We start from the raw sequence: 16,619 nt of genomic DNA on the forward strand, positions 1-16,619 counted from the left end.
GTATGACCCACATCCTACCAACTTTTTCAACCCACTTTCCATTATATTTCTTAAAGCTCATGCTCGGTCAAACTGTGACAATATTTGAGGGACGGATGGAGTAAATAATAAAATAACAATATAGCATAACTGACTGAAATATGAAAAAACTTAATAGATACCCTCTTTTTGCCTTAAACTAATCTTGTTATCTTATTATCTTATAGATTTACTTTTGACTTGCTAAAAAGTAAAGATAAAATTAGTTTTTTTTTCAATTGGGAAAAGATAAGTTAATAAAATTTTCCAGAACAATGACATAAAGTCTATGTAAAATGACGATGTATATTGACCTCCAATTTTAGTTAATCCATAACGGAGAAACACGTTCAGTCGAATCTCCATCGCTTCCATTAATGCCGTCACCATGCTTTTCCTTCTCATCTCCATCCAAAGAACGCAAACCCGCTTTAATCCGAAACCAGAGCCCCTTACATACTGAGAAGAATTATTTTTATCACATTAAATTTATTATTATATTTTAATTGCACAAAAGAGTTCATATATTATGCATTGTAGAATAAATGGTGATTACATCATCACTAAAGGTCTCTCTTATCTGGTTCTTGTATAAATAAATCAATATTCACAACCATAATCGGAAATGGGTACCTATCATTAAAGGTTGTAGTGTCAAACTTAAAATCTCCTAAAAAAAAAATCTCCTAACCTTAGGATGACGAATAACTCCAATGTGGTATAACATTAAAAGGAACCTAGTGAAATAAATCTTTGTTGTTGGTTACTGAAAGACGAGGTATAAGAAATTATTATTTCTAAACTAATGTAAAATTATTATTTCTAAACTAATGTACATCGCCAAATACCGACGAAACCACTAAGGGCCAAGTCACTGGGCCGCTGACCCCACACCGTTCGCACTCGTGGCCCATTTTCAATCCAACTTCAGCGGCGACGTCATTTTTTTTTTCTTCCAGAAAAACTACTATTCTTATGTTAATTTTCTGAAATTGGGCCTATGTTGGCCCATTTGAGCATCTTATTTTTGTACTTAAAATTTAAAAGTCCCCTTTCCATCCATTGTTCTATTAACTACTAGTACAAGTTAATAAAAATTATGATATGATTATTATTTAAAATTACAAGATTGGTCAATATTTGATCAACACTTATATTTTTGTGGCAATTTTCCCTACACCATAATTTATTTTTGTTAAGAATAATTATTTAAATATATTTTATTATTTTTTTACCGCGCCATGATCTAATCCTGGATACGTTATTGGTCCGTTGTGTCAGCGATGTGTAGCAACTGTCGAATTGATCTAGAGTGTCATTGTACATTAGCTGACGTACCACTGTCGTGCATTCCTACGACATCAAATGTCCCCGTATCCAAGACTATTGATGCTCACATGAAACCGTCATTTAAATACATTTACACTCGTTGTGCCTCATCGGGGAAATAATCCTCAATAAAGTGCTGCATTTTCACGCTCTCAGTGCACATCACATAACATCATACTAGTATATTCCTATCTCAAATAAAACTGACCTTCCTAACAAATCAACCTCATTATTTTCACATGTATTCATGCCAGCTAAATTATAAGTATTTTCTCAGTTCAATTAAAAAAGACAAGAAACCATACTCTATAATCTATTGAAAATGCCCATCCCACAAAACATAGGATTCAATTTATAATTATATCCTCTCACTAATTTAAATGAAACGTTTCAGCATTACCTCAAACAGGAATTATTAATAAATGTAGAAATATCCAAAAATCACAATGTATTCTCCTTCAATGGCCTTCACGTGATAGCTTCCCCAATCGTCTCCTTCACTCCACCAATGCCCAAACCCAGGAAGAAAAGAAAAATATACATACATACAATTGCAAAACCACCATTTCTTTCCTCTACACATAAATACAAAAAGGACACTCGCACACCAACTCATCATTGCCCCCACAAATCCTCAATTGCCTTTCCTGCATAATTTCAGCAAAAATTCAATTCACCAATCCAAACTCCAACCAAAAATTCGATTAAAATGTGCTTCGTCGGCAAAGCCACGAAGATCTTCGTCTTCATCGTCGCGATTCTCGTCGTCACCGGCATCGTCCTAGGGTTCACGCTGCTTCGGCATCACGGAATTCGCAAAAAATCGAGCGATTGCAGCTCAGATTCGTGCACGGAGACCGCTCCGATCGTCATCCCCTCTCCCGATTCCAATCCAAGCCTAAATCCGCCTGCTACTCCTAATCCTCCCGGCAGCTTCAATCCGCCGCCGCCGCCGAGTGAGAGCTCAGGCTCGAGTGTTCCGGATTCGCCGCCGCCGCCGCCGAGTGATAATTCAACTCCTAGTATTCCAGATTTGTCTCCGCCTTCTCCGACGGCTTACCCGCCGCCTCCAGCAGTCGTCTCGGTGGCTCCGCCGCCGACATTTACTCCGCCTAATCCTGTACCGGCGGCGCCAGGTCCAGTGAATAATTCATAATTCTGCTCTTTTTGATTCGTTTATTGCTTATTAATTCGACATCTGCTTATTTTTTTTGAGAATTTTGTTTGTTCTCCCGTAGATCTTCGATGAATTGATATTGTACAGTAGAATTGGGATTTTTCTCATTTTTTTCCAGAATTTTGATAGGATTGATGATTTTTTTTTTCTACTAAAAGACTAAACCACAAATAAATTTTGTTTATGCAGCTATTTCTTATTATTGAATTTGAATACTAGTATTAGTATTATTTTCTGATGGATATTTGTGTTCATGTATATTTAGATATCTCAATATATTTTACTACCAAAATAAGCCTTGATAATTTATTTTTCACCATCACTGTCCAACTTTGGTAGTTTGATGCTTTAATATAACCGAAAAGTTAGTTGTTTTAGAAATAAATTTTAAAATTTATTAGTAAACAATTTTGTGATATGCAAGTGTTAGATTTTTGCGACATTTGTAAATTAAGGAAAGAAATGGTAAAACAGTCAATTTCTTAGAGGATGAATAATAATCAGTTGCATCTAAACTAACGACATATGCAAAATTGTTGATTCATTTATAAATTGTATTTTGATTGCTTCATTACTAAAATATCAAATGAGGATGAGGTCCCATTTTCTATATCTTGGGGTGTAGGTTATAGCCAAACTATTTTAATAAAGTATTTCAATGTTTCAAAATTATTAAGCATGAAGCACCTATTCATTCTACTTTTTGACAATAAGTAGACATCATTTCGATTAGTTGGTCGCTTCGTTTTATCAATATTCTCGCTTGTAAATAATTGTGCTTTTGCTATTATTGCATAAATAATATGATGAAGGTCTTATCTAGTTTATACCCGCAATATGAACTATACAATTTTTGGGTGATTCTCTTCCCTTCATCAAACTCTACTTCCTCACTAGCAAACATCTTCTTCGAATCCAAAGCCTCTTTGGCTAACTGGCTGAGAAAACTCAAATTCCAATTTCCTAATGTAAAATTTGTTCTGCTCATCGATTTTAACGAAGAAATAGATGTATGAGTACTTATTTAAGGTAGCACTTGTATTACCAGATGACAACTACCTAGTTGTTATTGATGCCCCGACCTCGTTCATGTATGTGACACAGTCTTTGATAGAGACGTCGCCACAATAGAGGGCGATGGCATGGGCCCAAGCTTCGGGTTCGGGAAAATTCGAGAAGACTAACCTAAAGCCCGTTGGATGGGTCTTGAGATAGAGTTGGCTAAAGTGGTCATATTACTCGTATTCATAAACCAGTATAGAATAAAATCAAATGAGTGTAAAAGTTAAATGCCAATTTTGACAACAAAGTCGATTTGTTTGACATTTCTATAATTTTAAGACTAAAGGCCAAAAGTGGTTCTAAACATATGACAATTTTATGATTTTGGTTCATAACATTATCTTTTGAATTATTTCGTTCCTCACATTTGAAAATTGGCCGGATTTAGTCCTTTTTGGACGGCACCGTTTAAAATTAACGGTCAACTATTTTTTAAACTATTTTGACTAAATTAGAGGTTTAATTAAAATATTTAATATTTTTCTTAAAGACAAATTCACACACACACACACTCTCTCTCTCAACCGTCTCGTCTCTCCTCTCATACTCTCAACAGCCAACACCGTCTTCTTCCCCTTCCACTCCACCACCCTCCTCCGCCGCCGCTGCTCACAAGTTAGTATCAATTTATGTTATTTCTCTTCTCATGGTGTTCAATTCGCCGCAACTGCTCCTCCAATCCAACCATGTAATTGCTCACCTCCGCCCGAATCATCTCCTGCATCATTCCCATCGATTCCCTGCTGAAGGGCATAGAATTGACTCCTGCTTGCTTTCCGTTGCATTAGTGTAATAGGCGGCAGCGGAAATTGTACAGAATTAGGTTGAATTTGAGAGAATGAGTTGGTGAGTTAGTGTTGTGATTAACGGAATCGAATCCGAGGACCGAAAGGCTAAAATTGGTGGGCAGAGAGCTAATGTGGGTAGAATCAGAGGCGGAGGGACTGGGCATGGCAAATAGGTGGCAGAGGCGGAGCCGACACTGATGGGTCTCTTTAAGGGAGGAGTCATCGTCTTCGGTGAAAGAGGAGCACTTGCGCTTGAGGGTGGAATTCTAGTGGTTTTTTATGGCGTTGTCGGTGCGGCCGGAGAGGAGGCGGGCGATGGTGGCCCATTTGTTGGCAAAAAGCCGGCATGGGCGCGAATGACAGTGTCGTTTAAAAAAATTGTCATATGTTTATGACTACTTTTGACCTTTAGTATAATTTTAATATGTTACGCAAAATATTATCAAATTCTACCAAAGAAAAGCCTTTTGATTCTAGACAATTATTTTAAAGTTCGGAAACGAATTAACAAGCTCAAGAATTTTTTTTACAACAATGTCCAAAAATCACTCTAGAATTTGAAATCTTGACCAAAAGTAATGAAAATTCTCAACCAACGTACTAATCTTCGCAATAATTAAATCAATTGTTTTTTAAATTTTTTACTCCATATCCTAATCAATTTCTTAATAAACTAATTCCTCCAACTCATTCAAAGTAGAGTATTTTTTTTTGCCAGAAAATTTTATATAATGTTATTTTGTGTGTTAATTGGACTAAAAATAAAATTAAATAAAAATAAATCAGAGATTGGAGTTTTCGTTTAAAAAATATATTACTTTAAGTGAGACGCCAAAAAAACATGTAACTTTAAATGAGATAGATCTCATCTCTTATTTTTTATTCATTTCCAAATTTTAGCATTTATTAAATATTCTAATAAAATTGAATACTAGTATATAGTTTAACTAAAAATACAAAATTTATTTAAATAATTACATACTCCATTTAAAATCATTTACATTATTTAATTTTACAAATTATATAATAAAAAATCCTAAAATACATAACTAAATTGTAAAAAGTATATTACATTAAAATCCTATTGCATATCCATATATTTGTTTTTTCTCATAAAAAAAATCCTCAGTGTATCTCCCTCGATCTGCTAGCTAACTTTCGTCACTGTGCAATAAATCCTTGAGCTTCAAATGCAACTTCAATTTTAGCGCGACTCAATCGGTTTCTGATCAATTGGTATAGGCACAACACAAATCTCTCTCAAATCGCAATGGCTGATAATGCCCAGGACGATCTTCTGCAGTTGATCAAACGTGTTGGAGCTTTCCTCTCTCTCAAGTTTCCCCGCAACCTGGTTCGTTTCGATTCTCTCTCATCCAATTTTCGTCTAATTTTTGCTTTTATTCCCTTACCTTTTTGCGAATTATCGAGCATCAATCGAATTTTCATGTGTTATAATTTTGATTCTAGCCATCTATTTTTGGGGGCTAATTTCCAATATTGGATGCTGGTGTAAACTTTGAAGTGGGGATTAGTTAATTGTTGTTAAACGTATAAAAAGGACTAAATTTGATAGCTGGAAGAGTGTTTTTATTGATTATGTCAAAAACTGCGAGCTGAGTTGTTGATTTGGAATCGTTTTGGCTGACAAAAGATGAGAATGTTACGTTGCAGGATTCTAGATCAGTTGGGGCCATAGCAGGGCTAGCGTTTGCTCTAGTGTTCACTTGGAGATTATTGAGAGCACCTAGTGAACCTCAAAGAAGGCAATCAAAACGGCAAGCTCCGTCAGCGAGTAGTTCTGGTGTTCGTAGTGCCGAGACAGTAAATGTTTCGTCTGCGGGGGTTATCAATCCTGCAGAGGATTCGAGAACTCAGAATGCTATCGATGAGTTCTTTCAGCCTGTTAAAGTAGGTTTTTTCTTCGCCCTTTTCAGTTGTTGGTAACTTGGTAAAGAAAAAAAGTGACATTTTTCATCCTACTGCAGCCAACCCTTGGACAAATTGTTAGGCAAAGATTGAGTGAAGGAAGGAAGGTAATGTTTCGAACAATACTTTTCATTGGTAGTGGATCCAATCTATACTTAAATGTCCGTTTTCTATTCTGTGCGCTTGTTATGTTGTGTGATTACTCAGCTTTCAGACATTGGAGTCTCTTTATTCTTTTGTTTGAGCATTTTCTTTGCCTAATAGTATATTTATGCTTCCTTAAAATGTAATCGGAGTACTTTGATATGGTGTCTTGTTCCCATGTTATGAGCCATTAATTTGGGATGATGTTAAAGAATGAAGCAATGGAGATGAAGTTGTTGACGACACAGTGTTGCTAAGAAAAAGTAATAGAAATGTTGATAGATTCTCCTTCAAATGAAGGCCCTCTTTTCCTTCACAGAAAGCCTCAGCTACACTTGCAGGCCTACAAGCTACTAACAAACACAATAATCCAAAGCATAGTCCCTTCAAACCTTTAGGACAACTATTTACCATCCTACTAGAAAAGAAGTAACATAAACATAATGGCAATAACTTGCACCAACAGCTCCACTCCTCCCATCTTCTGGTAACCACCGCCCACTCACTGTCCCACTAATCCAACATCAATAACATCTGTCAACACCCTTTTCCTGCCCGATCTTCAATCTTTTTATTCAATCTTTGTCTTTTCCTTCATGGCTTCTTCATGAGTGATGCGTATCAGATGATATCTACTAGCGTGCTGCTATTGTAAAAGTTCAAAATATTTGATTTTGGGCCACACATGATCAATTTGATAACTCTGAGCCATCAAGAGACTTTTCTAGACTGACTGGATGAATTAAGTTAAGTTACTTGGAGAATTTTATCAGAAAACTTTGAGATGACCGTGCAGCCAAAGAAATGCTGCCTAAGATTTCGTTATCATCCCTAATCAGATGATACTTTACAATAGAGTTAACTGAACTGTGGTGTTTGTGACTCATGCTTCATGGCTGAACTGTTGTTACATTCATTGCTGTAAAATGTGTTACATTCATGGCTCACGAGGTGAGGTTGGAATCGCCCTATGGTGGCTGGGGCGAGCGAGATGCAGGGGACAGGGCTGGGGTAAGGCTACGGCGTTGTGACAGATCAAAGTGCACACATTTATACCTCTACCCCTCCTTTGTATTTGATCCTCCCAATCTCTCTCTCTCTCTCTCCCCGTGTTTAATGTACCAAACCATGGGGACCTATACTCATTTATATCTCTTCACCCTCCTTTATAGTTGATCCTCAGAATGTCTCTCGTTCAGTCTCTAACTGGTTGAAAACATCGGCGTTATTAATGTGTGCTTTACTCCATTTTCACATTTCGCTATTAATGTGTCAGATCATCGTATTCATTCATACTCTACACCCTCACTAATATTTGCTATACTCATTTGTACCTCTACACCGTACATACATACGATTTCGAACCACTAACGCAAACTTCTCTTTCTTCTATGAATTGCATTAGTGCTCCCTTATTCATGGGACATGTGCCCCATTGCCCCACGCCCCGGATGTTACCTAACCCCGGTGTGCCCCACACTCCTAACAACACTGGTACATTTTTGGTATGCTCAGGACAGGCATTCTATCAATTATCAATCAAGTTTGATTGTCTCTATGTTTGTGTTCGTCTGAGAGTCTGAATTGAACAATGTTTGGGGCAATGGAAAAAAATGTGTTAAATGGGTGATTCATGTCAGTGACAGCAATATTGTGGTTTGGGATTTGTGAAATACTTACCTCCATGTAAATTAAATTCACCTTTTTTTTTCTATTACTTAAATTGTGCAGGTAACATGTAGGTTGCTTGGAGTTATTCTCGAGGAGAACACTCCCGAGGAACTACAGGTTGTTACATTCATCTTCAACTGTATAGCATATCAAAATTATCATTGCAAAATTACTGATTCGTGTGGTTAATGAATTTCTTTCCCAGAAGCAAGCAACTGTAAGATCATCTGTGCTGGAGGTGCTGCTTGAGATCACAAAATTTTGTGACCTTTATCTGATGGAAAGGGTGCTTGATGATGAGAGTGAAGTAAAACATCCTCTTCTTATTGTTTACCATTCATTTATTTTCATATGGTGGAAGTCCTTTTTTCCAGTTGAATGTTGATTTTATTATCTGTGATAACTGAAGAACTTCAACATCTTGCAAGAATCATGTCAATACATCTCTCTCTTCCTGTGTATTATGGTGTTACACAAATCCTAGTACTTTTTAGTCCCCAGCTTATGCTTTTTGGTCTTACAAGGCATTAGGATGTACTCTTACAGAAACATTTATTTCTGGGGTTTACTTATTAAGAAATATTATCTTGTTTCTCTTATTGATCACTTGGATTTGGTTTAACCACATTTATGCCTTATAGATTGTATAGTAGCTTTGTTATTTGGACTAGTTTCACAAATTTTTTGTATGAATGATCTGTATTTACGTTGTGTGATGTTATGCCTCTACTTGCTAGATTATATATTGTTGCCTATCTGTTCGGATCTTGAAATTATCTTTCATCTATAATCTTGTCCTCAAATTGCTTATTTATTTGGTTTACTTATTATGGCTTCAAAATGCCGATGACATGAACAAGTAATTATACTTCTTGTTCTAGGTCTTTCAATAATTTTTATTTATTCCAACTTTCAAAAAAAGAAAAATAACAACAAAACAGAACTCCGTACTTTTCTTTTTCAACAATCTTTTATTGAGATATGTTAGGTGCTTTTCTTGGTGCAGTCAACCATCTTAATTACAAGAATAGTATCTCTTGAATCCCATATAAATGGGGAACAAATCATCATGACTTAAAAAGTTTGGTGTGTGTTGTTCATTTCTCATTATGTGGCATATTTTTTGTTTTATGTTTGCTATATAGTGCAATTTACTCCAAGATCAACAGTTAGTTTTTTGTGATTGCAGAAGAAAGTCCTTGAGGCCCTGAAAGATGCTGGCGTTTTTACATCAGGTGGTTTAGTCAAAGATAAGGTACTTGTGGGCCTTCAATTATTTTTCTTCTTATATACACCCTCCGTCCATGAAAAATAGTCTCATTTTTTCCATTTTGGTTCGTACACCAAAATCAGTCTCATTTCTTTTTGTGGGAACTTTCCACCACTTCTCTCTCTCTCTCCCCTGCTTTACCAATTGTGCATCTGTCAAGGCGTCAACAAATGAGACTATTTTTCGTGGACGGAGGGAGTATCTGATAATCTGGGCTATTATCTGGAGTACCACTTGATTTAGGTGATTGTTTGTTGGAAGAATAACCATTGGAAGGTGTCAGTTGAAAATTTGTTGTGTGGTTATGTAGTTAAGAAAAATTAATGTGCATTTTATGTGGCATTACATTGTTCTTAGAAACTTTCTTATTCTTGTCCACAAGGTAAGTTTGTAAGCTTGTGCGTAGCTCTTACAGAACTGAGCTTGCAGGTTCTTTTCTGCGGCACGGAGAATGGACGGACATCTTTTGTCAGACAGTTGGAACCAGATTGGCACATAGACTCGAATCCTGAAATTACTACCCAGTTAGCTGTATGTTCTAACTCTTCCTTAACTTTTGTTGCCTTCTGTTCTATCCAACAAAAGATTAAGCATTTATCCTAGTAAACTAATGAAAACTTGAAGAAAGAAGTCCATGAAATTTGCGTTAATCAGAATACTCCTTTTTGGTAAAGCCTATCATTACAAAGTAGAAACACCTTTTTTGGTCTAAAGTAATCTGAATTTACATTTTATATTTTTTTACTTGATTTTCACCATAAACTAGTTCTTATTCTTCCGATAAGTTTAATAATCAATTTTTTACTTTTCATCTAAGTTAAATGGAGAAAGGCAATATCTTGTACAGTTTTTTTCAAAAGGTTGGAGTGTTGAATCTCTGTTATCTATCTGTGGATGTTGTGTTTCTATTTTTAGTATGTGAACTGTGGAGAGAGGGAAGACATATCTTGACTAATTAAATGTTTAGTTGCATTTTTCTGAGATATTGTGAGTTCAACATTATTTGTGATTTTTCTGAGACACTGCAGTTCCTCTGTTATACTGTCAATTGTATTTGTTATTGCTTAAACTAAGTTCTGTTTTTCTGAGTAAATATTATTTGCGTCGTATTATCACCACTGATAATAAAAGAATCGCATCCTTTCTGGAAATACCCGCCCTGAATTCAACAAAATACACATTTGCTATGTTTCTATTGGAAGAAATGGATACATAGAACTTTGTAGGATGGCTTTTATGCTTCATCATTCCTCCACTTCTTTTCATGAAAATATCGTTTCACATAATAGCTTGGCATCTATTGTCTTCTGTTTCTTCTAGGCTGCATACATCATGCTTACACTTGTTTCTGTGGAGTATCGTTTCATATCATAGCTTGAAATTCATCATCTTCTATCGTTTTTCAGAGATTCATAAAATATCAGCTTCACGTCTCATCTGTCAAGCTCAAACGACCTGCCTCTAATGTCTTTACAGCGCCATCCTTGGAACAATTCTTTGGATGTGTCTAATGTGCAAAATAGGTATTCATTGTTATTTATTTATTTGCTTTTTTTATCCTCTCTACGGATTCTATGTTATATACATTGTTCGTTGATCACCTGCAGTTGCTGATATTCAGAAGGGCAGCATTTTATTGTCATAAAAGCAACAAACCCCGTGATACAAACAAGTACAGAACTTCACCCAAAACTGATTCTTTTCTTCCTCGAAACCTTCAGAAAATTTCTTCAGTGTACTTTTATATTGTGTAGCATTATTTAGAAATAACTTCGTTCCGTGGAAATTCCAACCTTATAACAGTGTTAGGATTTAACCCCTGTTGTATTTCGTGTGACCATTGTTTATGCCATTCTGATTGGCCCTGTTTCATCGAGAGGTGAAACCCAATGCTCTCGTCTGATGCAGCAGGAATGATCGAAATTTGCTCTGTGCCATGAGAAAGATCAGCACAAGCTGTTATTGATTAAAACAAAAACGTGTTCCCAGGTCATGTTTTTGTTAAAGTGTGTACGCCTCATGCTATCGATCCCGTTTCCATTAGTTTGACCGAGATTGCTCGTTGATTAAGCTCCGTATCTACTCTTTTGTTGCTGGTCTTTGAAAGTCCTTGTAGGATCAAATTGGGAGGTAAACTTTGTTTGAATTTGAATGTTAAAATGAGGGTTCAATTATAACTCGGCCTGCATTTTTAGTTGTTCGGTTGCATTTTTATCAAAAGTTTGGCCCGTGACACTATTTGTATCTTGGTCCGTCTGATGTCAAGATTATATTATATCTCATGATTAACGATCTGTATGCTACCCAATTATTTTCAATCGGACGAAAACTTCAACTTATGAATACTCGTTAAGATGCATATTTCCATCAAATGCATTTCGCAATTGAGATACACAATCTAAATACATTGAGTTTGAGTTTTTCTAATTTTAAAAAATATATATATTCCAAAGTAAAATTGGCGTGTTCGTCGAAAATCTTCGTTGCATTGTGGAATATGAAAAAACATGACATAAATTGGCTTGCCAACTATTATAAGGTACATTTTCAAAATCAAGAGAAGTACACGTATAAATCAAATGTCCTAATTTATGAAAAATGGCTTGCAAATTAATTTTGAAAAACTTATGTACTACTATTTCTTCCACGGTTTGAGAATAGAAAGCACGATAATTATTGCAATAACCAACATTAAAATTATGGCAATCATCATGCATTTTCTTGATTTTTTTTGCAGATCTTTTGCTGTTTGCAGAGCATCCGTACCCATGGTCACATGATCCACTGCGTTTTTCACCTATAATAACCATAATTCAACCAACCAATTAAATAAACAAAGAAAATAAGATCAGTTAACTAGATAACTTACTTTTCTTTTTTAATTTATCCCAACAAAAAAAAAATCATTGATTAATATATTCTATAATCATTATTACTTCAATAATACTTTTTCCATCTCTCGTTAGTACATGTAATTATTTTTCTCTGAATCTAATTAACACACTAAACAATATTTTTGCTGATCCTAGAATTTAGTTTATGATTGCTACAGATTTACATGGACCTTATTTCTACACATTAGTATCAATATATTTCTCAAACGCATTCAAAGCTCACGAACATGCAAACGCTCAAGCCACAAAACGGCGAGCAACAAAAAGGCAAGCCACCAAAAAGCAAACCCCCTACCTCTCAGAAAAAACAAACAATTTATTTACGCTAACTAAGGTTTATTGACAGCAATGTTTTTCGCGCTGTGGCGCAAAAAACGAAGCACCATTTTCCCGTAGTTTTTCCATGGTTGGACCAAATTATGAACATAACTACTATAATAACTCCAATTACTAAGAGAATTATAATGGCAATGCACATGCATTTTCTAGAGCCCTTATGCAGTTTCCTCGCGTTCTGAAGCGCAGTCGTCCCTGACTGGACATGGTCGACTGCGTTCGTTACTTGAACGAGAGCCTTGCCATTTGTCAACACGCGCCATATCTTTGTTTCTTATACCCCAATTTTGAATATAGGAATCATATAAGATCATTAAAAGTTTGGGAAAACTAATTAACCTGGCTCTCAATGTTGTCCAAAATGTCTCCTTGAGCTTCGACTAGCACGGCCATATCTAGGTAAATCTGCAAAGTGAGGTCGATAAACGGATGTCAAGAATATCGGAACGTGATCCAACGACATCAGTTAGATCGCGATGTACCTGATGAAGGTCGAGAAGCTTCTTCTCGATCTCCTTTACAGCGTCGTGCCTCTCTTGAATCTCCTCCAAAGTGTTCATCACCTACACAACGTGACATATAAAAATGTCAAAAATTTCGTTCTTTCGCATGAATAAATATTTTTTACTAGTTCGCGAAAAAATGAAAAAGCACCTGGCCGCGCCCGGATTGTTGCATCGCTTGCTGGAATATCTGTTCACTATTTCCGGTTTCAATGAGAGTATTGATAGTCTGTTAGTCATCGAGCTCCAAAATGAATATTGATCGTCGACACGTTGCAAATTTCAAGTGATGCATTGCAAGGAAGGCTTACCTCTTCGTCCGGCCTACTTCCAGTAACTGAAGGTCGAAACAATTCAAGGCGCGCATTAAATTAAAAAAATGAAACGAAACAAATAACGAAAGAAATACTCCCTCCGTCCCTTAAAATACGCACTTTCAACTAACGGTCTTAAACAATTTTAAGGGACGGAGGGAGTAAACGTAAAAGAAAAATAAATACGAATCTGACCTGTTACTACTCGTCGCTCAACAACCTCGCGATACTCCTCTTCAATCCTGTGTCTCAATGTCTGTTCAAACAAATAAAACATCTCAAAAACTCAATGTATCGAAAAAGAGAATCATCATCAACGGACCTGAAACTCGGTCATGAGGTCTCTAAATTTCATCGTCAAGGCGCTGCAGGGAACGAGGCGTTGTTAAATTACGCCTACCAAAACGTAGGGAAGGAAGAATCAGCTAGAGATGTTTACATTTATGTACTACTTACTTTGTCATGTTTGTCCTTGACCTATCAACGGCCGTTCCCTTTCCCCAGCCAGGCTTCTGCCGATTAGCTAAATTCTGAGAAGCATTCGGATAAATCAGATCACAGCAAAGAAACAACCAAAGAGAGTGTGAAAATGGTCTGAGCTATACATCTTTGTTCATTGTCTCGATTTTCACTTTTATCCCGCGCGCTATCTTTCCCACTTCATCGACATCTTTCTCCATCCGTTTCCTGATAGCTGGAACGAATACACGATATGTTACATTACTAAATCTATAAGGCATTATGAAAAGGAGAAGGATTGCACCTTTCATCGAAGATGCTTTTGTAACCGATTTTGACTCCTCGTTCGCTTCCTGACAATGCATAGAATCAAAATACATAAGAAGGAATAGTCGTTTAAGAAAACACACAACATATTTCGCTTGCAAGTGTCGTCTACAGATGAAACTACATAACCTGCAATAGTCTTTAAGTTAACACAACACGTTTCACTTGTAAGCGTTGTTTATGAATGGAAGGCCGTATTCGTACCTTAAGGTTCTGTAGCAAAACGGAGAGCTTGTCCACCTGCTTCTCGACCTCTTGCATCTGCCAGCAACGATAACGATGAGAATTTACGAGGACAAAGACAGGGAAACGGACACATGACCTCTTTTTGGCGCGCACCTGCTTATGGAAGGATTCCAGAGCCACATCAGAGCTACTCCTAGGAAGCCGAGGGCCCATCTCTATGTCGGATTCTCTAGACGCGTTGCCTTTGGCATCTCCAACGAACGAGTCCTGCAATGCACCCGAGACTCAAATGACTAGTCAAGCATCAAGAACCATAAAAACACATTATGTCTCATTTATTAAGAGATTTTCTCTTGTAACATTTCAAGAAAATTTTTGTTTTTAAACATAGCACACAAAACATAGAAGTACTATTATTTCTACACAGCATAAACATCTATTCTTAAACACTAGTTAAAAAATAAAAATAAATAAAAATAAAACTATATATTTTCTATACAAAATTTTAGACTACTAACTGACTGACAACATGATGAATAAACTAAATAATAGTCCATGATAAATTCACCCAAAAATCAGCATAAACATTCAATTCATGAACTCTATAATCAACCAAAAAAATACAAAATCAGCAGGCAAAAACCAACAAATAATCAAAGAAATATAAACACCAACCGTAAGAAGATCGTTCATCTTCAAAGAGCTATAAAATGATTTTTTGAAAAGTGAAGAAGAAATAGAATTTATTGTGGGGAGTATTCGGCCGGCGACGGGAAAGACGAGAAAAAGAGAATAAAAATGGGAGTTTTCGCAGTGTTTTTCGATGATGAAATTAAGGAGCGTTAGAATCAACAATCAACACTAAATTAGTAGTGTTTAGTCAAAAACAAAGATGGAATTGGAATCAAATTAACGACTAATCCCAGTGATTTTGACGTGAATTAATATTGAATATCAGTCGTGTGAAGACAAGGCTAAGAATTTGTTTGGTTCTTCAATTTGTTGTATGCTTTATTCGTCTATGAATGTCCAAATAGAATATATGCTAAGTAATAAAGAGAGAATTTATATTCTAGTTTTGGAAATATACCCCTTTCCTCTCATTCTACACTATCTACAATTTATTTTTAAGTTTTTCCATTTACAATTAAAATGTTTAAGAAGTAGAAACAATTGAATTCCTTTTATTACAAAAGACTGCTCAAAATAAATGATCAGAATATTTGAGTCATGCAAAATGGGAAAACGTGAATATCAAATATTTTCGTTAGAACCCACAATCAATATTGGGAGTGCACTCTAAGTAAAGTCACACGTCTAATATCCTAAATTATATGTTTCAGTTTATTTAATAAATTTATCATAAGATAAAATTTCAATATTTTAGATATATAATTTTGCGTTTAATAAATATAAGAGTAAACAACATTTTTGGTATCTAAATTTCAAAATTGTGTCAAATGCGATTCTCAAACTTTAAAAATATCTCCATACATCTCTAGACTTTGATATAATATCGTTGGAGGGACTTTTATACCTTTTGGACTTTTATATATCCAAAATACCTTCTAGCCATTAAGGGGTATTTTAGTCTGTTTGGACTTTTGCACTATTTGTGATTGAGGATTTTTTTTTCCTTTAATAAAATGTTTTTTGACGATCAATAAATGAGTTTTCACTTAGTGGGCTGTCACTAAAACTTAATGCGTATAAATATAAACCGCTAATTTATTGATTAAAATTCTCGGGCCATAAAACAGAACTCGGCCCAAATATTTGGCTCATTTGTGTTTTCGGGTTTTCTTCACACAATTGTCCAATTGCTATAATTAAAGAGTTAATGCCTATTGGTAGTTAATAAAAATAACCATTTAAATAAACAAATAATACAAAATATAGCTACATTTCCCAAATTAATTGAAAGTTATTTCTTTTTTCCATCTTAAATATAATAGTACTATAACACAATAACTTAAGACTGGTGATAAATCAAAGTTAGATCAGCTCATTATTATTACATGAATTATTATTCATTAGTTTTCTACCATTATCGATTTGCTTATGTTTAAATTTATGATCATGTTATATAAAAAATACTATTATAAAACATAAAAAGAATAATTATAATACAAATTGTATAAATCTAACAATAACTATTATACAAATAATTATTTTTCTATATACAAATCATATTTCTCAGTAATTGTTTATT

At 35.3% G+C, this 16,619-nt stretch overlaps 3 protein-coding genes across 3 annotated transcripts; 2 read left to right on the forward strand and 1 right to left on the reverse strand.

The window, feature by feature from the left end:
- The first annotated feature begins 2,056 nt into the window (after nt 1-2,056).
- On the forward strand, nt 2,057-2,503 carry LOC121786614 (vegetative cell wall protein gp1-like). The gene has a single exon (XM_042185252.1). The coding sequence runs from the start codon at nt 2,057-2,059 to the stop codon at nt 2,501-2,503; it is 447 nt and encodes a 148-aa protein (XP_042041186.1).
- Nucleotides 2,504-5,496: 2,993 nt separating this feature from the next.
- LOC121786466 (peroxisome biogenesis protein 22-like) lies at nt 5,497-11,562 on the forward strand. The gene is made up of 9 exons (XM_042185110.1): nt 5,497-5,728; nt 6,049-6,285; nt 6,363-6,410; nt 8,179-8,235; nt 8,324-8,425; nt 9,308-9,373; nt 9,818-9,919; nt 10,795-10,911; nt 10,996-11,562. Exons 1-8 carry the CDS (start codon nt 5,645-5,647, stop codon nt 10,897-10,899), a joined length of 801 nt encoding a protein of 266 aa, XP_042041044.1. The 5' UTR covers nt 5,497-5,644; the 3' UTR covers nt 10,900-10,911; nt 10,996-11,562.
- Nucleotides 11,563-11,896: 334 nt separating this feature from the next.
- LOC121785959 (syntaxin-132-like) lies at nt 11,897-15,383 on the reverse strand. Its single transcript, XM_042184452.1, has 13 exons — nt 15,083-15,383; nt 14,561-14,674; nt 14,426-14,482; nt 14,199-14,247; nt 14,041-14,129; nt 13,892-13,965; nt 13,758-13,800; nt 13,631-13,691; nt 13,433-13,458; nt 13,273-13,350; nt 13,101-13,181; nt 12,958-13,023; nt 11,897-12,185 (listed from the first exon to the last, which is right to left on the reverse strand). The coding sequence occupies exons 1-13, from the start codon at nt 15,098-15,100 to the stop codon at nt 12,024-12,026; spliced, it is 918 nt and encodes a 305-aa protein (XP_042040386.1). The 5' UTR covers nt 15,101-15,383; the 3' UTR covers nt 11,897-12,023.
- Nucleotides 15,384-16,619: the final 1,236 nt, after the last annotated feature.

This window comes from Salvia splendens, chromosome 22, assembly GCF_004379255.2.
Source record: "Salvia splendens isolate huo1 chromosome 22, SspV2, whole genome shotgun sequence".
NCBI classification, from domain to species: domain Eukaryota; kingdom Viridiplantae; phylum Streptophyta; class Magnoliopsida; order Lamiales; family Lamiaceae; genus Salvia; species Salvia splendens.